This window comes from Tympanuchus pallidicinctus, unplaced genomic scaffold (genome assembly GCF_026119805.1).
Source record: "Tympanuchus pallidicinctus isolate F22 unplaced genomic scaffold, pur_lepc_1.0 scaffold21, whole genome shotgun sequence".
In the NCBI taxonomy this organism is placed as follows: Eukaryota; Metazoa; Chordata; class Aves; order Galliformes; family Phasianidae; genus Tympanuchus; species Tympanuchus pallidicinctus.
In genome coordinates this window covers 2946724-2965906 of record NW_026294733.1, presented here as the reverse complement: position 1 = coordinate 2965906, position 19183 = coordinate 2946724, and the positions used below count along the sequence as shown (strand labels likewise).

The 19183-nt window shown below is 45.5% G+C and overlaps 1 protein-coding gene across 2 annotated transcripts in view; it reads left to right on the top strand.

Annotated features, from left to right (window-relative positions):
* The window catches only part of RNF145 (ring finger protein 145), a 38960-nt gene extending 27988 nt beyond the window's left edge, over positions 1-10972 (top strand). For both annotated transcript variants that reach the window (XM_052684746.1, XM_052684747.1), the window contains exons 5-11: positions 448-683; positions 2464-2639; positions 4543-4683; positions 5005-5187; positions 7013-7160; positions 7849-8205; positions 9341-10972. In XM_052684746.1, the coding sequence (XP_052540706.1) occupies positions 448-683; positions 2464-2639; positions 4543-4683; positions 5005-5187; positions 7013-7160; positions 7849-8205; positions 9341-9766 (1667 nt within the window). In that variant the 3' untranslated portion in view covers positions 9767-10972. The remainder of the gene's footprint in view (positions 1-447; positions 684-2463; positions 2640-4542; positions 4684-5004; positions 5188-7012; positions 7161-7848; positions 8206-9340) is intronic.
* The last annotated feature ends 8211 nt before the right edge of the window (positions 10973-19183 follow it).

Genomic DNA, 19183 nt, shown 5'->3' with positions numbered 1-19183 from the left:
CCAAAAGCCATTTGGGGCTTTGATTACTTTTTTTTTAAAAAAAGATCAGGATGAAATAGTGTTATGGCTGGGCTTCAGAAATGCTGCTGCTGTGCTCATCGATACAGGTTGAACTGGGGGGTGTGGAAACCAGAGGGATGACTTGCCCAGTTATCCTCCGTGTGATTTTTCCTGGGCTTTATATTAATTTGAACGTGATTCTGGATGTGCTTTGGGCTTGCATTTTGCTAATCTGCAAAGCCCTCACTTGGCGTAGTTTAAAAATGATAAGTTTTGTGACCTAGCAAACAATGCAGAGGAGACTGGTTTCATAACAGATATGTCCTAGTTAGAGCTGTCATAATATGCTGGATGTTGATAACTGTGTTATGGAAAGATAACGAATTAAAATACGTTTTTCCTGAAGGGGATAATCAGCTTGATTATAAAAGACTGTTGCGTTTTCAGGTCAGCTGGTGGTGTGCACGCTCTGCTCCTGCGTCATGAAAACAAAACAGATCTGGCTCTTCTCTGCTCACATGCTCCCTCTGCTGGCACGGCTCTGCCTGGTCCCGTTGGAAACCATTGTCATCATCAACAAATTCGCCATGATTTTCACTGGTTTGGAAGTTCTCTACTTTCTGGGATCAAATCTCCTGGTGCCCTATAACTTGGCAAAATCTGCATACAGAGAGCTTGTCCAGGTAAGACAGAGTTGGGCATGAGCATTTTTGGAGCAAAGAAGTATTAAGTAAAAGTAGTTTGACTGTTTTCTATGCATCTGTTCTTGTGTGTGAGCTCATGTTTTCTTAGTAAGCCCACTGTGTTCCTATCCATAGCATCATCTTTCTTTAATTCAGGGTAGTTACAATTTGTGTGAGTGAGCAGTTGAGCCATTAGCCTGAATTATACTGGCTAGTTGAGCAGCTTGACTTTACTTGGGTTTTACTTAGTCCTTTCCAAATCCAGGCTAAAAGACAGGATTGTGGTAGGATGGAATTTATCTACAGCCTTATTAAATGTGCATGGTACTCCCATGCATTAATTACAGTAGCTGTTCATTTCAAGAAATACCTTCTGCAAGAAAAAACATTTATAATCATAGTAATGTTTAATTGGGAGTAAGAGTAAAGCTGATTTTAACTGTAAGTTAGACTGTGATGTGAAAGGTTGAAAAGTCTGCAGTATTTTCTTAAGAAAAGCAGTATTTCTGAGAGTTCTAACAGGAGTTACCAGAAACAGAGAAGGTTGATCTGACACACATCCCTTTTTTTAACACTTCAGCATCCGAAAAATGCATTTAATATGAAACTGCTTTATTAACACTACAGAAAGATTATGCCTCATATTATATAAAAACAAAATATGAGTACATATGCTTCAGTGTATCTCAGTATAAAAGAATTGATACTTGTTTAATTTTAAACATGATGGAGTGCTGTGCCAGGAGCTGCACAGGATTGCATGGCTTGGTGCCAGGCCAAGGGAGTCTCCTTTTGGCAGATTCAGTTCCTTGACAAGTGTGCACCAAGCTAAAAGCAGGAGCTTGTCACCATGTCCCTGCCAGCACCGTACTGTTTATCTATCAGGCACAGTCCGTATTGCAGCAGGTCCCATGAACCTAACATCACTCATGCTTGTCATGAAACATTGTAGACAACTCCTGAACATTTTGTTGAACTAACAACTATTCCATGCATTTGCTAGCCTTACAGATTTTACGTCACTGTGGGAAGCAGGTGATAAGGAAATAGCTGTTGTGAATGATCTCCTTTTGATGCTTTCTGTTAAGTCCAGCTGTATGAAGTCCCAGCTTCCAGAGAATGATTGTGTCATAACTTAGTTGTGGCAACGCAAAAGATGTAATCGAACTTCAGAGTCTTCTGAAATAGCTTTTAACCATGAACTTCAGAACTCTTGGTTGACTGGGAGCAGTCAGAAGTTTGATAGCTGTTCATCTGGAGATATTTAAATATAAAATGTCTGAGGTACTTAGTGTTCCTTTTAGAACAGATCAGCAGAGCAGATTTATTGTGCTGAAGTGCTCGGGCTCATATTTAATTATCTATTGTGTGTGGTGAGTTGGCAGCAGCTATCAAGAAAAGAGCATTGCTCTGACATGAGCTGGGAAAGCAGTCTGAGGGCTGTGTGTGAGCCAGAGGTGTGCATCCTTCCCAAGAGAGGGCAGCAGACAGCAGCCCAAAGGCAGTTATCCACAGGAAGGAGGCATTTCTGGTGGTTTGGTGTGCAATAGGGTATTTCTCCTTACCCGGGTGAGACAGTTGATCAGTAGTTTGTCACTGCTGACTGTGGGCTTTCCCCTTGTCAGGCTGTAGCTTCACCCCGTTTTTTGCTGTGAGGTGGCTAAGGCAGTGTGAATTACCCTTAGCTTTACTGTGGCTTTATTGTTGAACTGCCTTTTGTTATCAGACCATAAGTGATGTGAACCAATAACAAACTATGGTTTTTTTCTGTCTTGCCCAGGTGGTGGAAGTGTATGGTCTGCTGGCTCTGGGAATGTCACTGTGGAACCAGCTGGTGGTCCCTGTTCTCTTCATGGTGTTCTGGTTGGTCTTATTTGCTCTCCAGATCTATTCCTATTTCAGTACACGGGACCAGCCAGCCTCGAGAGAGAGGCTGCTCTTCCTCTTCTTGACAAGGTAATTAACTAGTCTGTGCATAGCTGTTTTTATGTTTTGAGTATGTTCTGAAACATCTCTAGAGACTGTGTAAGTAGATGGGCTTTATTGCATTGGATGCCCACAAATACCTCTCCTTACTGCAGAGACAGTGTATGCTTCCCCTGTGAAGCTTCAGAGGCATCTATTATGTTTAGGACATACAGTGTTAGTAAAACTGGGAGAGAGTTCCCAAAGAAAGCAGAAAATTCCTTTGATGAGGAAATAAGAAGAGCACATCTCTTACCTTTTCTATAAAACTGAGGGTGATGTCTGTTCTTACTGGGCTAGAAAGTTCTTGCATGTGTATTTGCTGTTTGAAAAAAATATCTGTGCATTTCGTTGTTCTTGATGTTCCTCTCAAAATCTTTTCCTTGATGATATAACTGCTGTGATTTTTTTATATGCTTTGAAGAGTTTAGCTCTTTGGGACAGTTTATAAACTTGTGCTTAATACATAAACATAACAGTCTGAGCTCTTCAGGCTTTTCTGCGAGCTCTTAAGCTCCTATGGGACCCTTGAATGGAACATCATGTGGAAGTAAGTTTAAGAAGGATAGTAACATTACTCTGGGGGGGGGGGGAAAGATTGATCATTATCAAAATGGCCAAGATTCTTATTTTCTGGTAAACAAAACTCAGAGTTCCTCAAACTCTGCAGAAATACTGTGTTTAAATATCTATTTCTCACTGCCTTGACTGGCAGGAACGCTTGAAAGCTTTATCAGCCCTGCTCAGGTTAGTAAATAGACAGAACTGGAAGGCTTACCAAAAGCTCTGCAAATAGTGTATGTAAACACTTCAAAATGCACTGTTATGAACTGCTGTCAAAGGAGATCTCCAGTTCAAGCAGTCACTAAAACAAAGTCAACGTCTCTTGGTTGTGCTTTGCTTACTTTTGAAGGATATTCTTCCTCGAAGCACTTTTGTCTTTTCAAACTATTGGACTGGTTCAAGCCTCAGTTGGTTAATTAGTGTGACACATTTTTTGACCACCATATTTTCTCTCATAAAAGATTTCTACCTTGGTGAACAAGCTAAGATCTTTGTATTATTATTATTATTTTTCAATGAATGGAGGTGTTGATGTGCTGTTACCTGGTGTTGTGTATTTGGAGAGTTCCAGGTGTGTAATCCCTGGCTGACAGCTCTTCATTGAGTGCTGGGACATGTGGTGTTCTGTACTGTGCTGCATTTCTTAGGAGCCCAAGTGAACCTTGAGGCTTGGGCTTCTCCAAATAATGCAATGCAATCAGTAAAAGAGCAGCCCTGAGGTAAGGGAGCTGAAGGAAGTCTGCTATTCTTGGTATTACTGGATGTACTCAGAAGTCTTTGGTACCTTACTGTTGTAGCAAAATAAAGGAAAAACCCAGCTGAGAGAGAATATTCTTCCTTGTCCTGCTGCTTCTGCACAAACCTTTGAAAGATGACTGTTGCCTGTGGACACTGCTTTAAAAGTCTGGTCATCCAACAGTGTTTATCACTTTGACATTTGCTTGCACTGTTGAGATCTGAGTGGAAAGTGAAGTGTCTCAAGTGAATCCATCTGCTTTAACTCTGCTCGTGCTAGCTGTTTGAAATTTCTGCAAACAGCCCAGGGGCACAGGGGCTCAGCTGCCTTCTGGCTGTGGAAACCCTCTGCAGGCAGGACGCAGTGCCACCGTGTGGCACAACGATGGAGAAGGACTGGAGGGAGCAGTGCAAGACAAGGCTCCAACCTGAAAGCTCTGCTAACTGCTGTGGTGCCTTTTAATACTTCCATTAAGCTAGTCCACTTGTGCTTTCAGAACAGTTCACACCTTTAAGGGATCGAGGGGAGAGCTCATCACACTGCTTTTAATTGATGATACTTTTCATTTTGTCTTTTTCCCCTCTCTCCTCTCAGTATTGCAGAATGCTGTAGCACTCCATACTCACTGCTGGGTTTGGTCTTCACGGTCTCCTTTGTTGCTCTGGGAGTTCTGACTCTCTGCAAGTTTTACTTGCAGGGCTACCGAGCGTTCATGAATGATCCTGCTATGAATAGGTAAGTGTGTCACAGTGCCTAGGATCTAAAAAGAGAAAGACAAAAAGGTATATAAATGGAATTGAAATAGAGTTGTGGGGATTTTTTGTTTTGTAACTTGAGAGCACTTGGCTGCTACTTCCAAACACCCTGTTCTTCAGTGTTCCTATCTGGTTAAAGCCTAAACAGTCACATCAATAACAGCAAAATAATAATAATAATGTAGCAATTGCAGGATTCTAGAAGAAACATCTTATTTTTGGGTATTTCTGGATACATTTTTGAACCAACGATGTCACAGAAGCATCTGGTTGTTCTTTTCTTGATTGCTTTGGTCTGCAGGGGAATGACTGAAGGAGTCACACTTCTGATCCTGGCTGTGCAGACAGGTTTGATTGAGCTCCAAGTAGTGCATCGGGCGTTCCTGCTCAGTATTATTCTTTTCATTGTGGTGGCTTCCATACTGCAGTCCATGCTGGAAATTGCTGATCCTATTGTCCTGGCATTGGGAGCTTCAAGAGACAAGTAAGAGACTGGTTTCCTAAACTGAAAGTTACTCAGTGTTGGTTTAGGGGATAATAAATTAATCATTGATGATCCAATTGGCATTTTTAGTAGCTGGCTCTACCACGTCTTTTCTGTTTTCAGATTTCTAGCCTAAATTCTCGGGTTTTTCTCTCTCCATATTGCTCCTTCACATGCACACAGTAATGCTTTTCAGCTCTTTGCATGCTGGCAAATGGAGGTGAGTTGGGTCACCTGCTCCTGCTCAGGAGCGTGTCCATCCAGCCTGCGTAAGTTCATGCTGCTCAGCAGCTGTTGGCTGCCCACTCTTCAGCACTGCAGAGGTTGCTCCCCCTAGCAAGACTGTGCTTTCAGTTAAACAAATCCAGGACTCCAAAGCCTGTGCTTTCTTCCCACCACTCCATTCTGTGGATTTTGCTTACCTTTCTCTGCAGTTGATTAGGATTCCCTCTCATGCAGTGATCTCAGGCTGTTGTTGAGGTTGTATCTAGAGATGACCTTGTGTTAGATATTCTAAAACCCATATTTTTCTGACACAGTGATCCCAAAATGATAGGATTTATTGGCAGGAAATAAGATGTGGAAGGCTCACATTAGTGTACCAGGTGTTTTGATTGTGTGGGATTGTTGTTAATTTGTGTTTTGAAGAGCTTTATTAGTATCTGGTTTTGTTATATTCTGTTTGTGTTTGCATCTTTGTTAGTTGCTTGTGTTTTTTCCTTTTTCATAGCCTCTAAGTAAGGAAGTAAAAGAGAATGTTTATTTATGTGCAGAGAGTTTGTATAGCTTAGAGGCTACTTGTAGCCACTGTCCTGCAGCAAGGTTGACTTGAAAATATACTAACAGAGAGAGAGTAGAGCCAGGATATGAGCATCTGCCCAGCTTAAACAAGCAGCCTGTGGTGACTGCAGTTTTGATCTCTCATCTGCCAAATGTCTCTGGCAGTTCTAAACTGACTCAGATCAAGATAAATTCTTCTTCAGCTCTTCCTCTTTCCCTTGCCCACAGACAGAGGATTACAAACCTAATGGTGACATTCTGGTGTTTTCTCAGAACCTGGCTAATTAACAGTCTGCTACTGTCTCGCTCTCCCAGTGTTCCCAGTTTCTCAATACCTCATTACCAGAGTTAAATGAAGTTATAATACAACCTGAGTAGCATGTAGGGGTAGCACAGTAATTACTGGAGATGCTCTGAAAGCCTTTGCAAATGGTTGAGTGTGAGAAGTTGATGATGTGTTTATGTTGGGAGAGAGATTGGAAGGAAGTGATAAAGGGGATTAAAACATATCTGCCTCTTCTTCCTCAAATCCCAGTAACTGGGCAGTGTACTTCTAAAAGCAGTAGGATTAAGTCTGGTGGTGAGAAAAAATACCTTTGCCTCGTGTTTGTTAGCAAAAAGACATAGAAGCACTGTAATGAGTAAATAATTTGGGAGAACTCTGTTTATATTGGAAGGCTTATAAACATATGTAAGGTTTATTTAGTGGACTTTCATTTGAGACATCTAGAATCTTAGGTACTTCATTTGTCTAACCTCTGACCAGTAGAACAATTACTGTAGATGATTTCCTGTCCGTAATTTTGTATTTGTGTTAAGACAGCAAAGATCAGATAAGAGGGAACTCTTTGGAGTGTGTGTGTTGTTAGCATGCATGCTGGGCAGGAGACTGTGTCCAAGTAACATAAAAACTCCCTTGAAGAAGTTAAAGCCTCGAGCAAACATCTGATGTGCTTACATCCAGGGGTGAGTCTGTTCTTACTCTGGTGCTCACATCTGACTTAAGAAAAGAAAAAGAAATGAAAACCCATTGTGTTGTTTGCAGGAGTCTGTGGAAGCACTTCCGAGCAGTCAGCCTCTGTTTGTTCCTACTTGTGTTCCCTGCGTACATGGCCTACATGATATGTCAGTTCTTCCACATGGATTTCTGGCTGCTCATCATTATCTCCAGCAGTATTTTAACCTCTCTTCAGGTAAGGATGTTAGTCCTGCAGTAACGGAATCGCTGCCCTAACTGTGATCCTGTCTCTCTAGGAGAGAAAATGCATAATCAGAATAGAACGGGGCTGACAAAAGGGCAGAAGTACAAGAGATGATATAAAATTTATCCTGTATCTGTGGCTAAGGAATTCCTAAGGGTTGGCTGAGAATGTAGATGAGTGAAAGCCTATTTTGAATTGTAAAACCAGGAGGCTTCTGAGGGCAGAAGTATCACAATAAAGAACTCAACATTTCCCAGAGCGCTCATTTATATATTGTGCAGCGATGGTTATTCAAAAGTAATTTTCTGCCCGAGACACAGTACTGTAAATACTAGAAGTGGTTCACACTATGAGTATTATTGTTATAAGATTTTCTTGTAATTAATTTATAAAATTGTCCCTCATAACGCTTAACATTTTTGTTTAATCAATTCAGCTGTGCTTTGGGCTGAGGGAAATACATAGAAGGGGAAGCACATGAGAGCAAGAGCAATTGCTTTATGAGAAAAAATGGCTTTTGTCTTGAAGTTCAGCAACAGTTTTGCTGCTTTGGGACCTGCCTGCCCTCAGTCTGATTTGGGAGCACTGTATGTGCAGAGTTCCATGAGTAATGTTCAGTTACTGAAGCTCCGGTTCAGGATTGCATGCTAAGCTAACGGTCTTGCACTGTGTGTTACAGGTGCTTGGGACACTCTTCATTTATGTTTTGTTTATGGTAGAAGAGTTCAGAAAAGAACCAGTTGAAAATATGGACGATGTGATTTATTACGTCAACGGCACGTACCGACTGCTGGAGTTCCTTGTTGCTCTCTGTGTGGTGGCATATGGCGTCTCAGAAACTGTCTTTGGCGAATGGACTGTGATGGGCTCTGTGATCATCTTCATTCACTCCTACTACAACGTGTGGCTGCGGGCCCAACTGGGGTGGAAAAGCTTCCTTCTTCGTAGAGATGCTGTGAATAAGATCAAGTCACTGCCCACTGCCACAAAAGAACAGCTGGAGCAGCACAACGATATCTGTGCCATCTGCTACCAGGTAAGAATAGAAGTATCAAAATGCTGACTTGAATTTAAATACCTCTGGACTGTCTGTTGTGTTTGGTCCACAGCTCATAGAATAGGTTACTTGAATTATGTTTAGTGACTCACATTCGTGCTTAATAAACTGCTTGGATTTTCCAGTTCCCTGCTTTGTCTAAACTGATTTAGAGTTTTGGCGCTGAGGGTTTTTTAACGTATAAAAACTAATTTGGGTATGTTTAAACTTTCTATTTTTCTCTCTAGTTATGCAACAAACCGTGTCCTTGAGGTTCTTTGAAACTCTCACGTTTGGGTTCAGCTGCTCTCAGTAGCAATAGGGAGTGTGCCCTTTCTTCATTAGTGAGATTCTGTTACTGAAAGGCAGGGTGTACTCAAGTAGCTGATTTCTTATTCATCCTTAGAAGCAGCTCAGTCTCCGCAGTCACTGCTGCTTCCACTTCATGTGCAATGTCAGTTTTATAACAGAAACTTAATTACCAAAAGGTTATGGGTCTATCTAATGTAAGACAGCCAAAGTAAGGACCTTAGAAATGAATGCTGGGAGTGATATCTTTATCACACCTCCAGCTCCAGAGTCTCTTTCTCTTGGATACAAATAGTAGCTATATACGACAATGAAAGAACTACCCTGGGTTTAATAGGGTGCCATTGGATTGATTCCAAACTTGAATACAAATTATTTGAAGAGTGTAACTACTGCTGCCAGATTGAATGGCAATGTTTAAAACACCAGAGAGGTGACATGTGAATCTCTTCTCTGAGAGCATTATTTAATTTGTTTGTTGCATCTGTAAGTTTGCTGGTTTTCACTTGCAAGGTTTTCTTAAGCCAACTAATTCAGCAACTCCAATCCTACAAATCCTTTTATTTAAGTGTGATAATATTTTGTAAACAAGGTTTTTTGCCTCATTTCTAATCCATGTATTATAAACAGTCAGCCCTGGCACGTAGCTGATGTGTGTGTGTGTGAATTTGAATGTGGGAGCTTTGTGGGTATGAACAAGAAACATTCTTCTACTTGTCTGGGGACTGCTTCTGTCTCCTCTGTGCCTGCTGCTCCATGAGATGAAGCAGGACATGTGCAGGGTGAGAGGAATGGGCCTGCCAATAATCTTTTTTTTGTCTTCCAGGACATGAAAACAGCTGTGATCACACCGTGTAGCCATTTTTTTCATGCGGGCTGTCTGAAGAAATGGCTGTACGTGCAAGAAACCTGCCCTCTGTGCCACTGCCAGCTTAAGAGCCCTTCACAGCTGCAAGGACTGGGGCCGGAGCAAGTTCAACAGCCAAATCCTGGTGCAGAGCAAAACGTCAGACCTGGAGATGGGGCTGAGCCCCCCGGCGCTGAGCAAAAGAGAGCAAATGCAGAAGACAACCCCAGTCAGAGTGATGGACAGGACGGCCTGGAGGGCTCTGCTGAGACGGAGGGATTCCAGGGTGTGGATGAGGGCGCGAGCCCATGTGAGGCCAGCCGGGAAGCAGCGTGCGCTGCAGAACTCAAGGCAGCCCCAGAGGGGTGCCCTGCCCGAGACCTGAGGGCCAGCATCCAGCTCTGAGGTGACAAAGGATGGTATGGGAACAAACACGTTTCGGAGATCCTAGTTTGACGCAGAAGAAAACCTATCCTTCCACATCAGTGAAAGAAGTTTAGCTGTTAATGCTGGTCAAAACGTAATATCCTATGCTGATTTTCATGGGCTGCTTGGTAGCGGTAACTGAGATGTAGTAGAAATGACTCCAGAAGCTCCCTGAACTGTGGGCACAGGAAGGATGTCTGAAAATAAATTTAAGTTAACGAGTGTTTTCAAGACGTAGATAAGGGATGAGAAGCACAGGAGGTCTGTGGGAAGTTGCAGACAGACAGACAAAGTGCTGGCTTTTGTTTTCTTGGTGAGGAAGGCATCGAATGCTGCATGTCCCGGCGTCCCAGAGAGGTGTTAAATGCAGTGAGTTGCTGGTCTCTGGCTGAGGTGCAGCTTTGGTTACTGACAATTTCTTTTATGGCACGTAAGCAAAAATCAAAGATACAGCGGCAGTGATTGTACTTAGAAGATGGAAGCACTCTAAAAACGTCGTGTATATGCTTTGGGTGTTCTTGGGTGGGCAGCTGCATTTTAAGTCATGTAATCTATAGTGACTCTTGACTTTTATGATGGAGTCTTCAATATTTTGATGTATATGAACCTTTTGTTAATAATGGGCACAGGCTGGGCTGCGTGAAGTAAACTAAAACTCTAATGAACGCTTTGGCCTCCGCTACCACGTGCAGGAGGAAAGTGGGATGAGTTTTAGGGCACGGATAGAGGCCTTGCAGTACTGTGCTGTGTCATGTTTAATTCTTGCAGCTGAATTAAAGCAGTATTAAACTCTGGCGATATTTGCACTTTGGGAATGAGTACATTCTTGTGTATGATCAGACTCCGCAAATGCCACTTCTAAAGCTGTTAATAGGTTTGCACCTTTTTTTCTTTGACAAGGACATGTCCGTACTTAACTTTTTACATTCATCATGGCTTCAAGTAGAACTAGGAACTGGGGTGGGGAAATAGATGGGAGTAGGGGGGCAGGCAATTTTTTTATGTGAATTTTGATATGAAGAGAAATTAGTCACTTATTTATACGATAGGCTTGACTCAAGTGTTTTTCAAAGTCGGTATTCCTAATGTGAAATGTGATACTATTTTATTTTTAGTAGTAAATTTGGATGTAGACTGACAGACATAGCTGAATGTCTTAATAAATTACATTTGAAGATTTTTACACCTGGTTATGTGATTCTTATACTGGAATTCCAAGAAGGAGATTCTGGAATAGTAGCTCTCCGTAACCTGTGGACATCAGTGGGACTTCTGATGCTCTTTCTCCCCCTCCTTTTCATTTGTGTGTTGTGGTAGAGGTGGGTCTGGTCCTTTAAAGCATTTCCTTACAAATCTTAGCTGGTATGGAACAGTAGCAGAATGCTGAGGCACTTTTGTTCCTGGAGGCCGTGTAGGCTGCTTACTGCCTCTGAGACCTGTGCTGAACCTGTTTTTTGCCCACCTGATGGGATGGGATTGTCACCTGCATCATCTCGTGATTCTGTATCTCAGTTGTTTCCTTGCATCTGGTTTGGAATTTAAGTTTGCCTTGTGCCTCACCTATCATTGCAAAACTTCTGATAAAAGCTCATAGTGTTGGCAAGGAAAAATGATGAGAACGTTTTTCTTGAACTCTTCCTTTTCACTACTGCAGTGATCTGAGTCCTGCTCCTCCTATTCCTCAGCCCAGCTGATCTCCTGGCAAAGAACGCTAACTTCTGCCTCAAATTATTCATTGCTAATTGGTAATGCAAAAGCGAGAGGAAAGAACTATGGATTTACATCAGCATTGGAAAGAGGTGAGTGTACCTGGAAATGCTTGTTAACAATCAACAGGCCTGCAGTGGATTCAACAAGATACACTGTGCCAGGATTGTCAGAAGCACAGCTGTGGCACTGGAAGGTAGCCTGGATGACCAGGAAGGCACCTGTTGTCTCATAGGAGAAATGATGCCACAGGGCTACCACTGGGGCAAACCAAACCCAACTGTTTGCTGGAGAACTGCTGGGCGTTAATATCAGCTGAACCAGAAAGTGCAGAGGATGTTCATTTCTTTCCCCCAACTCAGAAATGCTGCTCTTGACCAAACTAAGTGCACAGCTCAGTCAGCTCTAGAAAGAACTTAGAAATCAGCTTGCAAGGAATGGGAGTAAGTGGGGAAAAAAGCACTGATAAGCCAAGTGAGCTTACAGATCAGGAAGTGCAGGCATGAAGTGAGAACAGCCAAAACTCAAGTTGGTCCTTGCAGAAGAAATAATCTGCAATTTTGTAAGAGGAGAAAAGAGAGAAGGCTATGGGGGAACAGAGTGGGAAGGAATGAAATGAGCCCCATCCTGATGCTCTGTAGAGCACCTGAGCAAACGCTCCTGACCTCTGAGGTACTTTGGTGCAGAGCTGCTTCTTGGACAGCATTTGCATGATTTGATTTTCTTTACAGCTGTGTGTAAGTTGATGGGTGCCACTGCAGGCTTGCAATTGCCATCTTGTGGCCCTCCTGATGGTGGTGTGATGGACGAGCATTTGAGCTTCACAAGATGCTTCCAGCAGGGTGATGTCATGGGGACAGCTGGGGATTTCTTGGCTGGTTGGTGGAGCACTGCTCACACGGTGCCATGCTGTGTTCACATCCCCTGGAGTTTCCCAGCGCTGCTGCTATGTGGAGTTTTTGCTCTGGGCACGGGGAAATGTATTGAAATGTATTTGCAGAAGGTGAGAGGAGCAAACAAGTCGAGGAATTGTCACTGAAAGCTGTGGTGTGAATGGCAGAGCTCCCACATCCCTCAGCTGTTGGTGATCTTGCAGCAGAAGAGTCCATTTCCTTCCTCATCCCTGGAGAAGCCCTTCATTTCATGCCAAGGCAGAAAGGTCTTGAAATGCAGGTTTTTCTGAGTGAGAAATCCTCTTCAATCCGAGTAACCTTTCCTGGTTCATTTTACATTCAATGTCTGTTTCCAAGATACCTCGGCCTTTTTCCTAAAACAGTCCAAAGTATCTGGACTCCAAGTATCTGAAGCTTTGAAAACAAACTTGTAGCAATTTTCCTGTTCTTTTTGTGTGTGATAATTATCTTCAATCTCATTAAAGATATCACGGTTTGCTTACCACTCAGCCCTCCTGAGGTGTTTTTTTTTCCTGACAATGCCTGTTTTTCCTTTTGGCTGTGGCAATTTAACTTCTCAGCCCCTTCCCAGAGCCCAAGGAGCCTTCTCTGCTGGGTGTGACACCGCTGGCCATGCCTGGGGACATCCAGTGCCAACGTGGATGGACTCTGGTGGGCGAAGTCCATGTGTTTTCATCAAGGGATTTGTCATGTAGCTGCTGAACAATTCAGCCAATGTATTCTGTGGCTTTGAGATGGTGATGCTGTCCTGAAAGCAAACACCAGCTGGTTTTTGGAGAAATAGGTGGAGTGTGGGATGCTGCGGCCTCTATAGCTTGGAGTAAGTTTATCAATAATATACTAAGTATGTCATGTCTACACACACACAAACCTAAAGATGACTGTCTTTGATTAAATAGGCTGGAAAAGAAAACAGTTTGCACACATAAGCAACCAACCCAAAATAAAATAATGATATATCAAAGCCCTTAGCGTTGCAAATAATTAGGCACGACTTTCCCAGTGCTGGCTGCTTCCTGGGGCTGTAATCCACATCCTTGAGTAAATCTGTGTTAGCTGAGAGAAGCCACCAGCAGCCCAAGAGCAGAAGGGCTGCAAAGTTTTGCGGCAACAGATGAGACAAGTCTGGGACTGGGAAATGGGTAAATGAGTTAAATCAGAGGAATTTAAAATGTAAAACAGGCTTAATTGGATAAAAATCACCGAGTGTGAATAGATATTTGCTATTTATAAATGAAATGATACACGCTCCCTTAATTGACCATAGTCTGAATTTTCATTGAATTGTTTGCTGCTTGCTTGGGGAAAAAATGCCAGCTGGAATGCAGGGGGATTAAGTTTTATTTATTTTCCTTGCTAAGAGCCACATTGTGCAATTTAGAAGGAAATGTCCTTGAAAGACAGATTCTTCCATGCAATGGTTCAACCCTTGTTTGTTTTCTGGTGTAAATTACTTTCTCAAAGGCCTTCCATGATTAAAAAGGATGTGCTGGTAAGTGAAGGAAGATGAGAAATTGGAAACAAGATGCACCTTAGCAGGCTGCAGGATGAAATCTTTGTGTGTGCAAGTGAGTTTTGGATACAGTTGATCCTGTAGGTTGGAAATATCCTTCCTTTGCACAGGTGGAGAGCAGTGACCTGCAGGAGGAGCCCAAACTGATGTGTCGAGTTTTGCTGGGATTCCTGGCTGCTCTTTGGGCCCTGAAACGTAAGTAAGGAGGTGCAGCCACGTGTGTCAGCTCCCTGCTGAGCTCAGCACTGGAGGTCCTGGTTTGGGTGAGTTCTGCTGTGGAATGTGCCAACAGGAATGGACTAAAGCGGCTCAAAGCGCTCCAGGGGAGCTCAGCCTGCACGCCTTTCTCCCCTCAGGTTGGATGTAAGTTGGGTCTGATGAGTTCTGGGCGTTCTTGCAAAGGGTTGGGGCTGGAGAGAACAATTATGGGCAGCCACCGGGTCACCTTTTCCCTGGGTGTGAATGAGGGATGTATGCTGAGCCACGAGTGCTGCCTGGTGGCGCTGGGCTGCTGGGTTCCTCCCACCAGGACGGCTCTTGGCAAACAATGCAGGTCCTACTTAGAGCTTAGAGGAGCTCAGAAGCAGGAGGGGGACCGGCTTTTTTGGGTAGGTAGTGATTGTACAAGGGGGAGTGGTTTTCAATTGAAAGAGGAGAGATTTATGGGAGATGTCAGAGGGAAATTCTTTACTCAGCGGTTGCTGTGGCCGCTGCTGCCCATCCCTGTGGGTGCCCCATCCCTGCAGGTGCCCAAGGCCAGGTGATGGGGCCCTGCACAGCCTGAGCTGGTGGGGGGCAGCCAGCACAGGGCAGGGGTTGGGGCCGGGTGGGCTTTAAGGTCCCTTCCAACCCAACCATGCTGTGATTTCATTAGCTGGGTCTGTCTGCACCGATGCCAGTGCAAGCTTCCCCAGAGCCTAACAGTCTGCAAACCGCTTTCTAGAGGGCTTTGTTTCCCTTTTTTCATCACCGGGATGGACAGGAGGATGGAGATGGTAGGAAGGGTGTGTGTGTGTGTTTAAGGAAGAGCGGGAGGAGCAGCGCGGTGCCACAGCGGCGGCCACGGCGGGGCAGTGCGGCTCCATGCACGGCAGTGCGGCAACGGCGGGGGGGGGACGGGGGGGGGGGGGGTCGGGGGTGGAATGGGAGAAAGGGGGGGAAATTAAACAAGCAAATGAAAACAACAACAAAAGAAAAAAAAAAAAAAAAAAAAAAGGGAAAGAAGAGAAAGTAAGCAAAAATAAAAAGAAAGGCAGCCTACAAATATAATGCACCATCTATGTTCCAAGTGTAGCTCAGCTCCAGTGCAGTCCTTGAGGTCCTGATGCTGTGTTAACCCTGCTCTCCAGCTCCTTGCATACAGTATCTGCATACAGTACCTTTTGCCTTCTTGCATAAATACTTTAATTGCTAATTTGCTGTTGTCTTTTAGCTCAGCTTTGGCATTTATCACTTCAATTTAAACTTGTTAAAACTGACAATTTTCTTGGCTACCTGTGTTAAAAATTTAAAGGGAAAAGCTCATTATTAAGTTACTATGGGTAATTATTTTGTAACTGGCGTGGAAATGGTCATTTCTGCAGCCTTAACAAATCACTGAATCATAGAACAATTTGAGTTGGAAGGGACCTTAAAGACCATCTGGTCCAACCCTCTGCACTGAACAGGGACACCCACGGCTCCATCAGTGCTCAGGGCCCCTTCAGGCTGACCTTTGGTGTCTGCAGGGATGGGACACCATCATCTCTCTGGGCAACCTGTGCCACTGCCTCTCTACACGTGTTGTAAAGAACTTCTGCCTTATGTCCATTCTGCCTCTCCCTTCTTTTAGCTTGGAACCATTTCCCGTTGCCCCTCTGTCTCTCACCCAGCAGCGCAGTGCAGAGGTGCTCTGTTTGTGGTAATGCACTCATCAGAGGGGTCATTCCCCAAAGGGATGCTTTGATTTTCAATGTGGCACCCAGGTAAGTGATAGTGGCACGGCACCCCCCGGCCTTCCCCAGTTTCTCAGCATCCCCGCGGTTGGATTTACACCGGGTGAAGTCAGCCTCTCCCAGCAGATGGCTCTCATGCTGCTTCCATTTCCCTCAGCAGGGCTGAGCAGCTCCGCCAGCTGAGTTTATGTGGGATGTGAGTTTTCCCATCGCTTTATTTTGGGGAGTTGTGGCGTGGACCCCTGGGGCAATGCTGGCACCTCCAGCTGCCCCTGCCCTCTGTGTTCTGCCCCTGCTGACTGGGTCAGCCCCAAAGATGAGGTGATGGAGGGCTGTGGATGGCCACGGCTCGGGGCCAGGCAGTGTTGTGGGGTGGCCCTGCAGACCCATAGCTGCACTGATGGCCATCCCCACCCCAGCTCCAACAGTGCTGCACATCCAGTGCTTTCTGCTTTCTCAGGAGTGAGGACTGAAGGTGCTGAATTAGGCACTAACTTATGTTTCTGTTGGGCTGCTGTTTGACTCAAAAAAATAAGAAAGGACTGTTACCAACTTCTGACCCGTTACTTTGAAATTTGAGTTTCAGCTTGCTTGGCGTCATAATATTGAGAAATTCGAACAGCTTTCCAGCTTGCAAAATCATGAATGCCTCCATTTGGCACTGAAAGCAACCAGCCCTGCATCCTGGATTTCCTTACGTTTGCTTTTTCCCCAGCACACCGGGGTCGTTTTCCCTTTGAGAACTATGCAGGGCTTGGCTCCCCATGTGCCGTGGCTGCAGCGCTCAGTGCGGTGCAGGGCAGGTTGGTTCATCCCCAGGAAGGCTCTGCCAGACACCAGGGCTGTGCAGCTCTCCCAGCTGCCCTTCCCTGCAGAGGGGCCCTCGCTCTGCACTGCCGCATCTTTGATGGCTGGAGTTGTTGAAGGGCTTTTCTACTGATAAATGGATGAAAACCCGTATTTTCATCTCGTGTCATCAAACATTCATCAGATACTCCTGGTCAGTACTGACAGAGCCAGATTTGAACTGGTGACCCAGCAATAAAAGGCCCCATTAGCAATTTCCCTGAATCGTCAAGCCAGCACGTAGTGCAAACGAAACGCCGTGGGGATTTGTGCCTCAGGTAAAAGCAGGTTCTGTCTGATTACTGTTTACTAATGACTGTGTTACCAAAGTGTTTTGAAGGGGTTTGTGCTTTCATATAATCCGGAAATAGGAAGAGCAGCACTGCCTGCACCCATCTCCCCACAAAGGGCAGAGCTGTATGAACCCAACCTGCTCACAACACGGGTGGGGAAGAGCCCCTCTGAGCCCTGGGACCCAACAACATCCTCGTGTAGCACTGTGGGACCATCCTGTGCCAGGCCTGTGCTGTGATGGTGCTCCCTGCAGGCAGGCAGGCTGCTTTGCCTCCCATTACTGCTCTGTTCTTTCACCAGCAATTTTTATATCTCGGTTCTTTCTCTCTTTACAGAATCATTTGAAGAAATAATGTGTGGGGGAAAAAAAAAATATTACCTCCGGCAGTTGTGTTATAATGGCTCTTGTGCTGACAGCCCTTTGGGAACGGTGGCAGCAGCAGGGTAAGTATATATGACATCTTTGTAGTGATAAAGAAACAAATAAATGTTCCCATTAACACTCCATCAGGTCAACAGCTATTCCAGGCCGCTGTGATGCGAGAGGGACCGGCCTGATTCATATCACCTCAGGCACGCTTCCCTCGCAGCATCTCCTCCACAGAGCAGAGGTCCTGTTGGAGCCAGGTGGAGCCATTAAAGGAGCTGTGAACTTTTTACAAGTCGCCTGAAGTGCCCTGGCCTGAATCCAACCCTGGTGTTGTTGCTGCGTCTGTTTCGCAGTTCCTCCATCACACCCCGACAATGGCTCTGTGTCGGCACTGCAGGAAGTTGTTCCTCCAGGTTTGCAGCACGTTTTGGGAGGTGGCTGCTGCTTCCTGAGCCCTGCAGTGAGATGAGTGGGGTGTGAGCCTCACTGCGATCATCTGCTTGGGAAGCATGAGCAGCATTTGTGTGTCATCTGCAATGGGGGTGTGTTTGTGTGTGTGTGTTTGTGTGTGTGTGTGTGTGTTTGTGTGTGTGTTTGTGTGTGTGTTTGTGTGTGTGTGTTTGTGTGTGTGTGTTTGTGTGTGTGTGTTTGTGTGTGTGTGTGCATGTAACAGATATGCAGATGCTGCTCCGACTGGCTGCCCTTCTAGGGAAGGCACAGGGAGCTGTGCTTGGATGGGGACTGTGATGCCCCAATCCCTGTGCAGGCACACAAGTAGTGAAGGGTGCTTTCCCAGAATTTCCTATTCAGGAAGGTGTTTCAGTGTTTCAGTCTGCTTTCCCTCTGATGAGATACCCCATGTTAGAAGGACTGTGGCCTACACGGTGTTCCCAGTAGAAATGATGATCTCTCCCCATGCTGGGGTCACTCTGATTGTCGCTGTTCCAGAACTGTAACTGCTTTTGCTCACATGCTGAATGTTTTGGAGAAGAGATCCTGAGAAGGAACACAGGAGGTGCGGCGGGATGCATTCACTCTGCACAGAGATAAAGCCAGAGGGATCCCTCATTCTGAACAAGGCAGAGCCTGAACTTGAACTGCAGGCTGCCCAAAGCTCAGGAGAGTATGTAAAAAAGTGAGTTCTTCTTTGTGTATTAAACTCCTTTCTAACCAAAGTGCTGCTATGCTGTGTTTTGGCAAAGTCCCGTTGGCTGTGGGTCTGCACCCAGCTCCAGCCACATCTGAGCCTCAGTGATGAGCTTCGTTCCGCTTCTGCTGAAATCATGGGGGCCTTCTGGAGTTCTTTCCAGAGAAAAAGACATGGTCAGCAAGAGCAGCCAAAACCCTGAGCGTCAAGTCCCAGAATTAATGCGGCCGACCTGACAAGCGTCTCCTATTGCTGCGTTCCCTCACCCGTAGGGCCGCGCTCACCCCGCGGGACCGGGGCTGGCGGTACCCGGCGTGGCCGCCAGGTGGCGCTGTAACCACGCGGCGCTGCGGCCCCGACCCGCACCGCGCCCGCCCCGCCCCGCGCAGCGCCGAGGGCCGCGGGTGGCCGTGGGAGTCCGGCTCTCCTCGCCGTGCTTTCCCGGTGAGCTGCCGAGGGAACTGAGGGCTGAGCTCTGGCGATGCGCCCTGTGTGCCTCCGTAAGGGTTTACCGGCACGGCGGGGATACGTCTGTCCCAGCTAAGGGCCGTCCCCAGGGCAGGGGTGCAGCAGGAGGAAGTTTCTGCACGCAGTGCTCCTATCCGGGTCTCCTGCTGATGCTTCTTCACAGCAGCTGTGGAAAAGCAGGCTCTTGTCACCCTTCTGTCTGG